General features: G+C 38.1%; 1 protein-coding gene across 7 annotated transcripts in view; it reads right to left on the bottom strand.

Moving 5' to 3' along the window:
* The window catches only part of CHD8 (chromodomain helicase DNA binding protein 8), a 58391-nt gene that overhangs the window by 20527 nt on the left and 22444 nt on the right, over positions 1–15420 (bottom strand). For all 7 annotated transcript variants that reach the window (XM_027553350.1, XM_027553353.1, XM_027553352.1 and 4 more), the window contains exons 5-10: positions 14342–14456; positions 8954–9136; positions 8802–8870; positions 8378–8433; positions 7756–7873; positions 4952–5035 (exon numbers count right to left, since the gene is read on the bottom strand). In XM_027553350.1, coding sequence (XP_027409151.1) covers positions 4952–5035; positions 7756–7873; positions 8378–8433; positions 8802–8870; positions 8954–9136; positions 14342–14456 — 625 coding nt within the window. The remainder of the gene's footprint in view (positions 1–4951; positions 5036–7755; positions 7874–8377; positions 8434–8801; positions 8871–8953; positions 9137–14341; positions 14457–15420) is intronic.

Genomic DNA, 15420 nt, shown 5'->3' with positions numbered 1-15420 from the left:
TGAAAAAAAGAGCAGTCATATGGTGGTAAAGAGATTTCCTTGTGAGTCCCAGGAAGCTAGGAGATAACTACAAGAGGTATCACTGAAGACAGGTAAGAGTGAAAAGGGGATGCTGAAGCTCCAATCACACTGCTATGCTCTATGCAGGTATTCCAGTGGTAATATTGCTCCTATTCTCAGTACTTAAGATGACTTCTGACTTGACTGCATTTTCATTTGGGGCTTATATGAAGTAAGAAGAATTAGACTACGCCTAGACTGGAAAAGGTCAGTTTTCATTCCAATCCCAAAGAAAGGCAATGCCAAAGAATGCTCAAACTACCACACAATTGCACTCATCTCACACGCTAGTAAAGTAATGCTCAAAATTCTCCAAGCCAGGCTTCAGCAATATGTGAACCGTGAACTTCCAGATGTTCAAGCTGGTTTTAGAAAAGGCAGAGGAACCAGAGATCAAATTGCCAACATCTGCTGGATCATCGAAAAAGCAAGAGAGTTCCAGAAAAACATCTATTTCTGCTTTATTGACTATGCCAAAGCCTTTGACTGTGTGGATCACAATAAACTGTGGAAAATTCTGAAAGAGATGGGAATATCAGACCACCTGACCTGCCTCTTGAGAAATCTGTATGCAGGTCAGGACACAACAGTTAGAACTGGACATGGAACAACACACTGGTTCCAAATAGGAAAAGGAGTACGTCAAGGCTGTATACTGTCACCCTGCTTACTTAACTTATATGTAGTGTTTCATGAGAAATGTTGGGCTGGAAGAAGCACAAGCTGGAATCAAGATTGCCAGGAGAAATATCAATAACCTCAGATATGCAGATGACACCACCCTTATGGCAGAAAATGAAGAGGAACTACAAAGCCTCTTGGTGAAAGTGAAAGAGGAGAGTGAAAAAGTTGGCTGAAAGCTCAACATTCAGAAAACGAAGGTCATGGCATCTGGTCCCATCACTTCATGGGAAATAGATGGGGAAACAGTGGAAACAGTGTCAGACTTTATTTTTTTGGGCTCCAAAATCACAGTAGATGGTGACTGCAGCCATGAAATTAAAAGACGCTTACTCCTTGGAAGAAAAGTTATGACCAACCTAGATAGCATATTCAAAAGCAGAGACATTACTTTGCAAACGAAGGTCCATCTAGTCAAGGCTATGGTTTTCCAGTGGTCATGTATGGATGTGAGAGTTGGACTGTGAAGAAAGCTGAGTACTGAAGAATTGATGCTTTTGAACTGTGGTGCTGGAGAAGACTCTAGAGAGTCCCTTGGACTGCAAGGAGATCCAACCAGTCCATCCTAAAGGAGACCAGTCCTGGGTGTTCATTGGAAGGACTGATGCTGAGGCTGAAACTCCAATATTTCAGCCACCTCATGTGAAGAGTTGACTCATTGGAAAAGACCCTGATGCTGGGAGGGATTGGGGGCAGGAGGAGAAGGGGATGACAGAGGATGAGATGGCTGGATGGCATCACAGACTTGATGCACATGAGTTTGGGTGAACTCTGGGAGTTGGTGATGGACAGGGAGGCCTGGCGTGCTATGATTCATGGGGTCGCAAAGAGTCAGACACGACTGAGCGACTGAACTGAACTGAATGTAATCATCAAGAAATCTCTAATCATCTACTGACAGAATACTCCTTAAAATAGCCAGCAAGAAGTGTGAAGATGCCAAGTGTTTAAGACAGACAGATCATGGAAAAACTAGAATCTATGTAATTTCTCTTTTACTTTTTTCTTTATTGTAGTGACTCGGGTCACTTTCTACATAAAGACATTTGTCCAGGTCACACATTTCCAGCATCATAACTTATTTTCCAAGAACTTTAATTAATATTTATTATAATACTTATTTCCACTACTGTGTAATGTAACAAGGATGACTAAGCTCATTTTGGGTCAGGGGAAATGGGCAAAGTTTTTATCCAATATTAGAAGTGTAAATTAGGGTACTAAAACACTTTCATCTGTCATGCCAGGTCTAATAACATTCCAGAGGGGCCTAATCAAAATCTAATTACTTTTGGAAGATGAAAGTACAAGTATAGTGATAGAAAGCATAACATTTTGAAGGCTAGGAAGGCTGAGAAGCTGAAAGTAATGAGAATAATGTAACAATGGCTAACCTGTCGTGACTAATAACTGGTCCATTCCACTCTCACCTCCCACAAATGAACAATAAGCAGTAATTCCCACCCCTAATCACAAAAGCAGAAATATGTGGTTTCTGAGGTATTCTTGTTAGGATTTAAAGACACTGCATTATAATGACTTTGAATAGCTAAGGTTCTATCTGAGTAACCTTGAAAGCTTATAAAACAAACTTGGGCTTTAACAGATGGAAGACTTTGATTCTTAGGTTCTACAAGCTTCTACAAGGATGACATATGGGAGCAAGTCACTTAGTTTGTGAGTGAACCCAGTCTGCCATCTAGCACTGATGTCTCAAGGCTCTGCTGTTCCCTACTAGTCACTCTGTAAGCAGGAACTATTTGAGTGATAAAATTTTGATGAAATGTGACCCTGTGATGTTAAACTAACAACTTACACTAGAAGTGAGAAGAGTTCTAACAAAGTGCTGGTTCATGGTCCAAGTAAATCTGAATAAAAGAGAGCAATGTTGAATTCACTGGTGGCTTAGATCTATATAACTGTTGGTTGGAAAATGAAAAAAAGTGATTAATGAAAGAAAACATGTCAGTTCAGTTCAGTCGCTCAGTCGTGTCTGACTCTTTGTGACCCCAGGAATCACAGCACGCCAGGCCTCCCTGTCCATCACCAACTCCCGGAGTTCACTCAGACTCACGTCCATCGAGTCAGTGATGCCATCCAGCCATCTCATCCTCTGTTGTCCCCTTCTCCTCCTGCCCCCAATCCCTCCCAGCATCAGGGTCTTTTCCAGTGAGTCAACTCTTCGCATGAGGTGGTCAAAGTACTGGAGTTTCAGCTTTAGCATGATTCCTTCCAAAGAAATCCCAGGGCTGATCTCCTTCAGAATGGACTGGTTGGACCTCCTTGCAGTCCAAGGGACTCTCAAGAGTCTTCTCCAACACCACAGTTCAAAACCATCAATTCTTTGGTGCTCAGCCTTCTTCACAGTCCAACTCTCACATCCATACATGACAATAGGAAAAACTATAGCCTTGACTAGACGGACCTCTGTTGGCAAAGTAATGTCTCTGCTTTTGAATATGCTATCTAGGTTGGTCATAACTTTCCTTCCAAGGAGTAAGCGTCTTTTAATTTCATGGCTGCAGTCAGCATCTGCAGTGATTTGGGAGCCCAAAAAAATAAAGTCTGACACTGTTTCCACTGTTTCCCCATCTATTTCCCATGAAGTGATGGGACCAGATGCCATAATCTTCGTTTTCTGAGTGTTGAGCTTTAAGCCAACTTTTTCACTCTCCTCTTTCACTTTCATCAAGAGGCTTTGTAGTTCCTCTTCACTTTCTGCCATAAGGGTGGTGTCATCTGCATATCTGAGGTTATTGATATTTCTCCTGGCAATCTTGATTCCAGCTTGTGCTTCTTCCAGTCCAGTGTTTCTCATGATGTACTCTGCATAGAAGTTAAGTAAGCAGGGTGACAATATACAGCCTTGACGAACTCCTTTTCCTATTTGGAACCAGTCTGTTGTTCCATGTCCAGTTCTGTTGCTTCCTGACCTGCATACATATTTCTCAGGAGGCAGATCAGGTGGTCTGGTATTCCCATCTCTTTCAGAATTTTCCACAGTTTATTGTGATCCACACAGTCAAAGGCTTTGGCATAGTCAATAAAGCAAAAGTAGATGTTTTTCTGGAACTCTCTTGCTTTTTCCATGATCCAGCGGATGTTGGCAATTTGATCTCTGGTTCCTCTGCCTTTTCTAAAACCAGCTTGAACATCTGGAAGTTCACGGTTCACATATTGCTGAATCCTGGCTTGGAGAATTTTGAGCATTACTTTACTAGCGTGTGAGATGAGTGCAATTGTGCGGTAGTCTGAGCATTCTTTGGCATTGCCTTTCTTTGGGATTGGAATGAGAACTGACCTTTTCCAGTCCTGTGGCCACTGCTGAGTTTTCCAAATTTGCTGGGATATTGAGTGCAGCACTTTTACAGCATCATCCTTCAGGATTTAGGAAGCTTTAGTTCTGGGGTTCCTAAATCAAGCTATGCATGAGAACCCCTTGAAGAACCAACTCTTGGTCCTACCCTAGATGTACTAAATCTGCACTTGTGGGAACAACCTGTTTAACAGCACTGATTCAAATGTAGTATATGTTTTAGAGACAAATGAAAATGCATTTACCTGATGCTGCACATGTGCGCTCAGTCACTTCAGTCGTGTTTGACTCTTTGCAACCTTATGGACTGTAGCCCGCCCGGCTCCTCTGTCCATTGGATTTCCGAGGCAAGAATACTGGAGTGGATTGCCATTTCCTCCTCCAGGGGATCTTCCAGACCCAGGGACAGAACCCGTGTCTCCTGTGGCTTCTGCACCGCAGGCAGATTCTTTACCACTAAGCCACTGGGGAAGCCCCAGTTCAGGAAATAAATAATTCTCAACAACATAGAGAAAGCTATGAGTCTATACAAGTATTTTTATATTCATATATTTGGAAATTGATAAAGTATTCCTTTCTCTATCCCCACCTCTCACCCTCAACTGAATGTCAAGGGTCTCTCATATAAAATCTGAGAGAAAATGAGACCAAGGTGAACGAGTCCTTGAAAATAACAGCTTCCAGATATCTGACTTCAAGAGAATCTTTCTCTTTAGTCTCTCTCTGTACTCCTCTACCTTCCCAATATTATTCTGAGGATCTCTCAGAAAAAATTCAAAAGTACCTTTTCAATCCAAGAATTTTTCAGCCAAATCTGAAATATAAAGGATGGGCAAGCAGACAGGCAGAAATCTTTAAGGCCTTTCTTTCATGTTTCTCCACGTCCCAACTCACCTCCCCATTGTCCTTGTCAATACTGTGAGACTCATCCAATATCCTATCCACCTCTACATAGTCTGGGTTGAAGGGCTCTTCATCCTAGAGGAATTATGAAACCAAACAATAAAACCAAAAAGATCACTGTCTAGGAAATTCACCCTTCCACCCAACCTTTAGTGGATATCCTTACTTCAAAATTTATTAAGAAAAAAGAAGGGAGTTCCCCATTTTCACCCTATCAAATCCTACACACTTACCTGTGTTTGCACCTATCTTCTCATGTTACCAGATCAAGTGTCACTACTCCGAACAGTGGCTACTCTCTCCATATATGCTTTGGATTTCATTCCTTCCTGCCTTCTTAGGAATCCCTCTCTAGGGCAACATTCCCATATTCTACTAGTTCACATCCTTAAAAAGACCTCTCTGACTCTCCATCCCCCTGCAACTATTCTTCTGTTCTGCTTCATACGTAAACTTTCCCAAGAGTTTCAAACACATAGCACCTCCATGTCATCACTTGAATACTTGTCCATTCATTCCACTCTTCTTTATACTTCCATCACATAATGAAACCACTCATCAAGGTCATTCATGATCTCCAAATTGCCAAATACAATGGAAACATTTCTGTACTCACCTTAATTTATAGCTACAAAGTATTCAACAATTCATCTTTCTCCCGAAAGCACTCTCTAGGCTTTTCTGAGACACTATATTCACTTTTGTAGCCTTATTTTGGTTTCACTTTTTGTTTTGGTCAATTCTCAGTCACCTTTACTGGCTCTTTTTTTCCTAAGTCACTGGTATCTAACTTTGGGTGATATCCCAAGATAAATAACCCAAGGCTCCAAAGAGAAATCTCAAAGAAACCTTAGGGGAAAAAAATTCTTCCTTCTTACGGCACTTTCCCACTGATTTTTGTGGCCTATCTTTTCCCTAATATTTCTCCTATCACTCTGGCATAGTTATTAAGGCTTTAATAACAATGTATATGCTGATACATTTCAAATTTTAATTGTAGCCTAAAAAATCCAGTTTTGTATATCTATCTCCTTGCTAGACATGTTACAGAATTTTAAACTTAACATGGTCTAAACTAAAATCTTGATTTTCCCTAAACCAGTTGCTTCTAAGATCTTCCATTCTTTAATACCTGTCTATGTAAGCCATCATACCAATTGCCATCAATCCTACTTTAAAGTAAACTCAAATCTATCCCTTCTCTCCAACAACTGAAAGCACTCTGCTATAAAGCCATGATAATTTCTCATCTAGAAAATGTCAATGGCCTCCTTACGGCTCATCCTACTTTCACGCTTACTCTTCTCCCATCCATTCTCCAAAGTCTAGATGATCTTTTAAAGGTGAGAACTGGTTTATGTCTTTGGCTGTTTTAAATAGTCCAATGGTTTCCCCTTTTGCACTTAGAATAAAAACAAAACTAAAATGTCTGTAGGCACCTGCTTCTATCATATATAAATACCACTGTGCTTTCAGTTCCTCATCCTGTCTCGGGGCCTTCATATATTGCTACTTCCCATGCCAGCGGTACTACTTACAGGTGCTTACAGCCTTGCTAACTTCTTTTCATAATTCAGTTCTCAGTGAAGCCTTCCCTGATTATCCAAAGCAGGCATTTTTTAATGTCTTCCTATGCTCCTTCTTTGCTGGTACTTATCACAATTTGAATTATTTTAAAATCTCTCCCTCCCTCCCCATTAGACAGTGAGCTATATGAGAACACAGACCATGTGTGATCTGTTAACTGCAGTGACTAGCACATAAAATAATGAATAAATGAGTGATTGATTTGGCTAAATGACCTACCTATAAAGGCAAATCTGACTGGTACACAAGTCAGATTAGCAGAGCTTGGCTCAGTGGCCACAAATTATATATCTAGTATCAGCTGAAATGGAATTACAGTGCACTGTACATTTCACAAATTAGGCTTTAAAAGAAGATAGGCCAAAAAAAAAACCCCTCCACAACCCAATCATTATTTTATTTTCATATAAAAAGAAATTATAAAACCTACATGGTCCTACTTGCTCTCTCGAAGTGATGTGGAATATAACTCACTTATTGACAAATCTGGTTATATAAAGTTAGCTTCATCAGATGTATTTGGCCACAACTGGCCTTTTTTTTGCTGAAGCTATATATTATTCTTTCTTTCATTCTTCTTATTAGACCTCTTCTTCTTTAGGTCTTAAGAAACTTTGAAAAAGAATTCTTTTTCTCAAGGCACTTAGTATATTAAATACAGATTTTAAAAAACCCATTTTGGAAAAGATATATGTACAAAAAGTTTTCAAAGAAAAATGGAGTGTTAAAATACAGCTCAAGAGATTCTCACAGATGCTCCAGTACTTAACTAGTAGTAATACTGGGTGTAAGATATTAAAGTTCCTGTATCACTATTGCTAGTTATACTGGATTAGAAATTTGAGAAAATAAATGTTCCCTCTTAATGATATGGTTGCTTATGTCTATAGATAGCATCAGTTGTTAAAGACTGACAATAGAGGGAGAAGAATGCCTGAAGTGGGCCAGATAGTTTATCATCTGTTTTGAAAATACTTCATGAATATCAAACAACTCAATTTCAAAACATTCTATAACTTACAAAAAGACTATATTTAACCTGGTAAAACAAAGCATAGGGCAATTAAATAAGGAGAGTCCAATGACTGAAATGAAACTTATATAACCATACATATAAAGCAACTATAAGTCTTTTGAACGGTCAGGGGTAACCCCAGAAATGTATGCTTCTATGAAATAAATGATAAGCAACACCTATCCCTAATTACCTCATGGAAGAAGTGTCTCATCTGAGCCATTTTGGTTTTGAAGCGCTTTAGTTTTTGATGGATCCTCTTATCCTTCTCCAGTTGCGAGATGGTAGCCCATTCACAGTGCAGATAGGAGCTAAAGAAGATGGAAATAGTCAGCCATGGTATGAGAAAGTGGAACTGGTAAGCTAGCGTCTGAGATGAGGAGATTAACCAAAAGCAGACCTAAGAGTATGTTGCTTCAATGGGGAGTTAGTCTCTTAGATCAGTGCCTCTTCAACTTGATTTTTTACACCAACCACTTAGTCTAGGGCTGGCTTGAAAGTTCACATTTCTAACGGGCTCCCAAATGATGCTAGTTCTGCTGGTTGATGGATCACACTGAGTAGCAAGGTCTTAATGTCAGGATTACATGGGATTTTATCAGCAACCACCCTTACCCCACTTTTCTGTAGGCAAATATTAATCAGTCAATTTCTGAGCTTCTCTCTGAACATTTTCCTCACTGGAAACAATTTGGGTGAGGAAAACTATTTAAAAAAAAAAAGGGACACATTCCCAATCAGGATAGACTATACAGGAGAACTTTTTACAACCCTGTGGAATTTGGGGTGAAAAGCTTTTTGCATAGATCACGTACTAGTTCTTGTACTTGACAAAGAACTCTTCTGCTTCAGTATACTGTCCAGAAGGAAGCTGGAAGAAAAAAATTACAGTTATTAATAACTCATTTGTCAAAGAGAATCCTTAATTTTAGCACACGTGGTAGACTTTCATACCAAGAATAAAATATATCATCTAGGATATATCACTGACTAAAGGATTAAAGAACTTAATCTGGCATTTTAATGCTAGAAGCCTGATAGCTGGAGAAAATAAGCCCTTTCTGGATTTAAACAGGTAAGTGAAAGAAGGGGCAATAAGACAGTTCTTACTTTACACCTAACTTTTCTCCACTATCTCTTGTAACTACATTGTAGCGATATAAACTGACATCCAAAAGTGCTCATTACATAAAGCCTGTAACTGTAGCATTATGGGCTAACATTGAAAACAGGCCTCACCTCCTTCTTCACAATACGCATAGAAAGCACTTTGTCTACAATGGCAGCATCTTCTTCACTGGGATTCTCCTGCAGAAAAGATGCAGTCAGTCAAACAAAGAGATTGTGAGCAGCAAGATATACATCTCAAATTGCTTAAGTTCTCAGCTTACCACAAAGAACTGCATGGAAGGCAAAGTCTCGCCATCTGGTTCCTGCACTGGCTCAGGAAGGATAGGCTCAGTTTTGATTGGACCAGTTACATCCACTTCTTCTTCTTCTTCATCGTCTGTGATCTTTATATCCAGATCCTCTGTATATTTTTTTCGCTTAACTTGGCGGTTTGAGCGCCTCTTCTACAGGGGCAAAAACAGTCAAAATAACTGCTTAGGTCTCTCAAAGAGAAAACCTTTAAAACTATTTGCCTATAGTCATGTACTTAGATTTGACTCCAAATTCCCTAGGAAAAATCAAACCAAAAGATGATAAAGAGCTTGTTTATCAAATTGTGTGATGTTAAACCATGTAACTTATTCTAGTACTGAGTAAATATTAATTTCCTGAATTCTTTCATTATAGTATCAGAATCCATCTGAAAGTAACCTGGGTACTATTGGCAAGAGGCACTGAAAAACTGAAATAAAACTCTTTAAACTCTCTACCTGCAGGGTACAATGAACTTCACACCAGGAGCAGCCCTGGAGTCCACTGGTACAAAAACATTGTTTCTAATTGTTTGTCTGTCTTAGTTCTAAAGTTTTGTTTGTTTAATAAATAGGATCATATTGCACATACTGTTCTGCTGCTTACTTTTTGTTAACATTTTTCTTGGAGATGTTTTCCATATCAATGAATTTCAGATCTACCTCATTCTTTCAAATGGTTGAGCAAAATTTAATTAAATAATCTCAGTAATAGGTGCAGCTCATGATAAAAATTAGGAAGGATGGAGAGAAAAAATTATTTTTCAGTAATGATTATAACCCCTGGAAAATCCAAAATCAAATGAGTCATTAAAAGCAGAACTACTAAAACTGATTTGTAAATTCAATTTTAGTACTTAGTAGTACAATTTAGTACAATCAATTGTACTAAAATTGATTTGATAAATTTGCTTGGCATAAAGTTAATTTTTAAAAATCAATGGCATTCTTACATAGACTAAGCCAGAAAATACAATAAAAGAAAAGTCTTTTTATGAAAAAAGATCATCTTAAGTATTAAATTTAGTACGAAATAATGAAATACACATATAAACTCCTCAATCACAAAATTTAAAAAACAAATTTAACAAAACTTTTAAATTCGATAAGCTGATTCTAAAATTCAACAGAGAACTAAACATCTAAGAATAACCATAAAAACATGAAAAGGTATACTTGGCCTTATCAGATGTTAAAGCCAATATAAAGCTATACTGATTAACACAGCTTGGTACCTCTCCAAGAGGAGATAAACAGATCAATGAAATAGTGTCCAAATATAGATTAAAATACTTAGGTGGATTTAGAACATGATAAAAATAGTACTTTTAATCAGTGAGGAAACAGTGGATTATTCTATACATGGGATTGAAAACAAACCACTAGCCAAACAAATTTGTTTCTTGTATCTAGAGAAACAAATTTATAAAAAGATTGAATGATTTCAAAGTTTAAAAAAAGACAAAATTTCTAAAAGATGTGGAAGAATTTTTTTCTTTAAATAATCCTGGAGTAGGAAAGGTGTTTCTGATAAAGTGACTGATCAATTTGATCGTATAACTAAGAAAAAAAATCAATACAATAGAAATATGAGCAAATAACATGAACAGATAACTTTTGTAGGAAAAAAACACGAATGGCTTTCAATGTAAAATGATGCTCACACTCACAATAAAATTGTTACAACTGAAAACTAAACTACCTTTTTTTTTTTTGCATCTAACTGAGAGGCAAAAATCTGAGAGTTTGATCAAATATTTGAAATAGGAACTCATACATTGCTGGTGAGAGTACACAGTGGCATGCAGAAAATTTCTATAGAACAAAATTTGACACTATCCATTGACCCAACAATTCCACTTCGAAGATATTATCCTACAGATAAATTTGTACATGTATACAAATCTCTGTGGGATTCTCTGGTGGCTCAGTAGTTAAAGAACCTGCCTGCCAATGCAGGAGACTCAATCTCTGAGTTAGGAAGGTTCCCTGGAGAAAGAAAGGGCAACCCACTCCAGTATTCTTGCCTGGGAAATTCCATGGACAGAGGAGCCTGGCAGTCCATGGGGCTGCAAAAGAGTTATATACAACTTAGCAACTAAACAACAACAACAAAGAACAACAAATCTCTGCCAGCATTATCTGTGGTAGTAAAAGACCAGAGAAAACCTAAATGCCCACCAACAGGGTTGCATTGAACAAATTATGCTACAGTCAAAAAATGGAATACTATAGAACTATATAAAAAGAATGGGGTAGACAAACAAGAATGAACAGTGAAGATGTGGAGCTGGAACTCTCACTGCTGGTCGATGTATAAAATGACAATCACTTCAGAAGGCAGCAGATTCTTATAAAGTTAAAAGGTCAAATGTTTACCCCACAGTCTATCAACTCTTGGCTATTTTGTTATGAGAAACGAAAACCTATGTCCACAAAGCATGTGTACATGTGTACCAAGACTATCCACTGCATCCTTACTCAAAACAGCGCCAAACTGAACAAACCAAATGTCTAATAGAATGAATAAACACTGTGGTATATTCCTAAAGTAAAATGTTTCTCAAGAAAAAAAAAAGGAATGAACTTCTGATACATCAACGTGAATAATTCTGAACACCACTGTGCTGAAAAAAGTGAGACCCAAGAGTATATACTATGTGATTCCATTTACATGAAGTTTAAGAACAGGCTAAGTTTAATCTATGGTTAACAGAAATGAGCACAATTGTTGCTTATGGGGAGATGGGAGGGAGAGGATGGTGAACTGACTGAAAAGAGGGTACCAGGGAACCTTCTGGGATGATGGAACGTGGGGCTTCATTAAATAATTTCTCTACTTTGGTGTCTATTTCAAATTTTTCATAATAAAAAAGAGTGTGAGGAAGAATGGGCTAGATCTATCTTTTCCAATAAAGAACTATATTCAAGATACACTGTTAGAGAAGAAAGTACAGCGCAGAAGAATAGGTATGGAATACTAACATTGAGTGGAAGTGGAATTAGAGTGCTCGTGAAAGCAAAGAATATTTCTGGAAGGATACACAAGAGTAATAACAGAAGTTACATCTGGGGAGGACAACTAGGGGACTGTGAGGCCTTCACTGCCAAGACTGGTATTTGAGGAAACACAATTAGGTCAATTAATTGTGTTTCCTCAAAGTCTGACATTAAAATCCTAACCCCCTAGTACCTCAGAATGTGACTGTCTGGAGACAGGGCCTTAAAGAGATGATTAAGTTAGGGTGGGCACTACTGGATCAGTGCCCTTAAAAGAGAAGGGAATCTGGCCACATGCAGAGACAAGAGGGACACACGCACTGAGGAAGACCACGTGGGGACACAGTGAGGAGGCAGCCTCTGTAAGCCACGGAGAGAGGCCTCGGAGGCAACCAGACCTCCGGATCCTGGACTGCTAGCCCTCAGACCTGTCAGAAAATAAATTTCTGTTGTTTAAACTATCTAGCCCGTGGTATTTTGTTATAGTAACCCTAGTAAATTAATATACCACTTTTTTAATTTTATTAATTCTTGTATTTCTTGTATTACAAAGATTTGCCTTCAGTTTGTGTTTTAATTTTATTTTTAATTGGAGGATAATTACTTTACAATGCTGTGATAGTTTCTGCCATACTCACTTGGTGTTTTGATTATATAACACTTTATTTAACTCTGTTTATTTAACAAACATATATAACTCTTACTATGCTCTCTTACCTAAACACTGTTCTATGTGCTTTGTAAACATTTACATTTAATCCTAACAACTCTACTTAGTAGATATTACTATCTGTACTTTAGAGATGAAGAAATTGAGACACCACAAGGTTAAGTAAACTTGCCTTAAGTGACAATATTAGTAAATACTAGAGTTAACATGAGAACCCAAGAAATGATCTTGGTCTTAAACACTATATTATTTAGAGCATTTTTTGTTGTTGCTACATATGCATAGTTTTTATATAGTAAATATATCTATCTCTCCCTTTATGACTTGGAAATTTTAATACCCTCCTTAGAAAGATCTACCTAATTTTTTAATTACTTTAAAAAACTCATTCACATTTTATAAACTCATTCACATTTTATAAAGGTCCATGATTTCAATTTTTACATTTTGACCTTTGATTAAACTAGAATTCGTTTTTCTTAAAGAGTAATTCAAGAAATCCAGTTTTATTTCTTCATAAATGAGTAGTCATCCTAACATAATGTGTTAAATAATCTTTCTTTCCATTGATTTTTATTGATTTTATTATCTTTTTTCTTTTTTTGGCGGCATCATGTGGCTTGTAGTATCCTAGTTCCCTGACCAGGAATTGAGCCTCGGGCCCTCAGCAATGAAAGTGTGGACTTCTAACCACTGGACCACCATGCAATTCTCTCCACTGGTTTTAAATTGCCTTTTAACTTACATACTAATGTCTCAAAACTATCTGGATCTGTTTCTAGAGTCTGTTATTTTTCACTCTGCTATTTCTTCTTTAAACTCTTGGTAATTATAATTTCGTAATATACTTTAATGTATGTTAAATCTAGCTTTTGCTTCACTCTCCGTTTCAAAAATGTCTTGGCTATCCTCACATGTTAATATTCCCCAGAAAAATCCAAGTCTCAGTTTGTCAATGCAATGAATATATATTAAGGAAGAGGAGAGACATTTATAAAGTACTGATAGCTAGCGAGGCACCTGAGGTTTGTTTAGTCCAAACCTCCACTTTCAGATAAGGAATTTAGATATAGCTAAGTAAACTAGCCAGACCCATTAGAGCTACTCAGAAGTACTATAGGTATCCTGAATCATTAATAGCTTCTTCTTTCCGTGGTTGGAAACTAGAGTCAAAGATGGTACCATAAGGCAACAGAGACAAAGGACTAAAGTTCTTTTGATCCAGCTTTTTCTATTCTCTTTCCAACGTTTCTCATCTTGAAAAGGTAGCAAAAACACTGTGCCTTAAGCGCCCCAGTTCACAGAGTCAAAACCCTCAGTGCAGAAGAAGTAATGCACACAGGACAGCTGGGCTGTTCTAAGGAAGACCAAAGTACTAACATACCCAAAACAGCAACTGCAGCGTAACTGCATATCTGCTTAGTCTCTGAAACACTGGAATTTGAAAAAATGACTACTGAAGAGTAATATGCATTTTTAGAGTAATACATGTTTTGCCTAAAAATAAAAAAATAAAATTTAAGACATGACCATGACCAGGTTTTGCCTCTTTTACTTTTTAGGCCTACCTCTGGTTTAGAAAAGCTGTTGAAATATGCATAGGCTTATGGTCTCTCACTATCTATTCCTGGTCTGCCTGTCAGAAGTAAACAGGATCTTTTCATGAAGTTTTTTAGGGATTCTTTTACCTGAATGCTGCTTTCTTCATCTTCCCGGGGTGACTGTGCAGGCATGACTTCTACATCTGAATTATCAGATGAGGTATTACGTTTTCTCTTCTTACCCACCACAGGAGTGATGGTGCTAAAAAGGAAAAACCAAATTCAGTTACAGTGAAGGCAAGGAAAATTTAGGAGTAGAAAATACAATTAATCTAACCTATCACATATGAAACCTCCAGGCATACTGCTGCTGCTAAGTCGCTTCAGTCGTGTCCAACTCTGTGCGACCCCATAGATGGCAGCCCACCAGGTTCCGCCATCCCTGGGATTCTCCAGGCAAGAACACTGGAGTGGGTTGCCATTGCCTTCTCCAATGCTCTAGATATTCAGTCTGGGTAGGGTGTTTGAAAAAAAAGAAGATATTGGGGTTTCTAAACAACCAGCTGGCTTTTATACCAAATTTGACAAATTTTTGCTACCACTGTATTCACAAATACCTGAATGAAGGTAGCATAACACAGCAGAACCAGTTCCTTACTAAGAATTACAAGGCCTCGTTTTAGTCCCAGTTCTGTCACTAGCTCGGCATTGATTTTCTAACTAGCAAACACTGATAATAAAACCTAGTGTGATAGCTGTTGAAGATCAAGTAAAATAACAGATATGAAACTTGCTTTCTTAAGCTATAAAACCTTGTACAAATATAAAGCATTATTATAATTACACCACAAAGCCTGAAGCATCTCAGGGAGTAGAAGCTAGAGACAAGGAGTGAAGCTACAAGACATGGAAGGAAGAGAGCACACTCAACTGTGGCAAGTTATGTGGCAAGCCATGGTTCTGTCAAGACTGCTTATGGCTGACAGTGGCTGCTGAAATCTTCTCCAGTTCACATGAAATGCAAGAACAGGGCAGCTATGTCTGCAGCAGCTCTCTTTTACCGGCATGGGTCGTAGGGGGCTAGGGAGAAGTCTTTCACACTACAGTGATACCAAATTAGGAAGAATACAGCTTTTACACATGACCCCTAACTCAAGACTGGCTGTCTTTCCCAGGCCTTGATGTTCACTTGGGACAGAGAAGAGAAAGGACTTATTATTTTCTAT

The sequence above is a fragment of the Bos indicus x Bos taurus genome, chromosome 10, assembly GCF_003369695.1.
Source record: "Bos indicus x Bos taurus breed Angus x Brahman F1 hybrid chromosome 10, Bos_hybrid_MaternalHap_v2.0, whole genome shotgun sequence".
NCBI lineage: Eukaryota > Metazoa > Chordata > Mammalia > Artiodactyla > Bovidae > Bos > Bos indicus x Bos taurus.
This window is presented reverse-complemented; position numbering and strand designations above follow the sequence as displayed.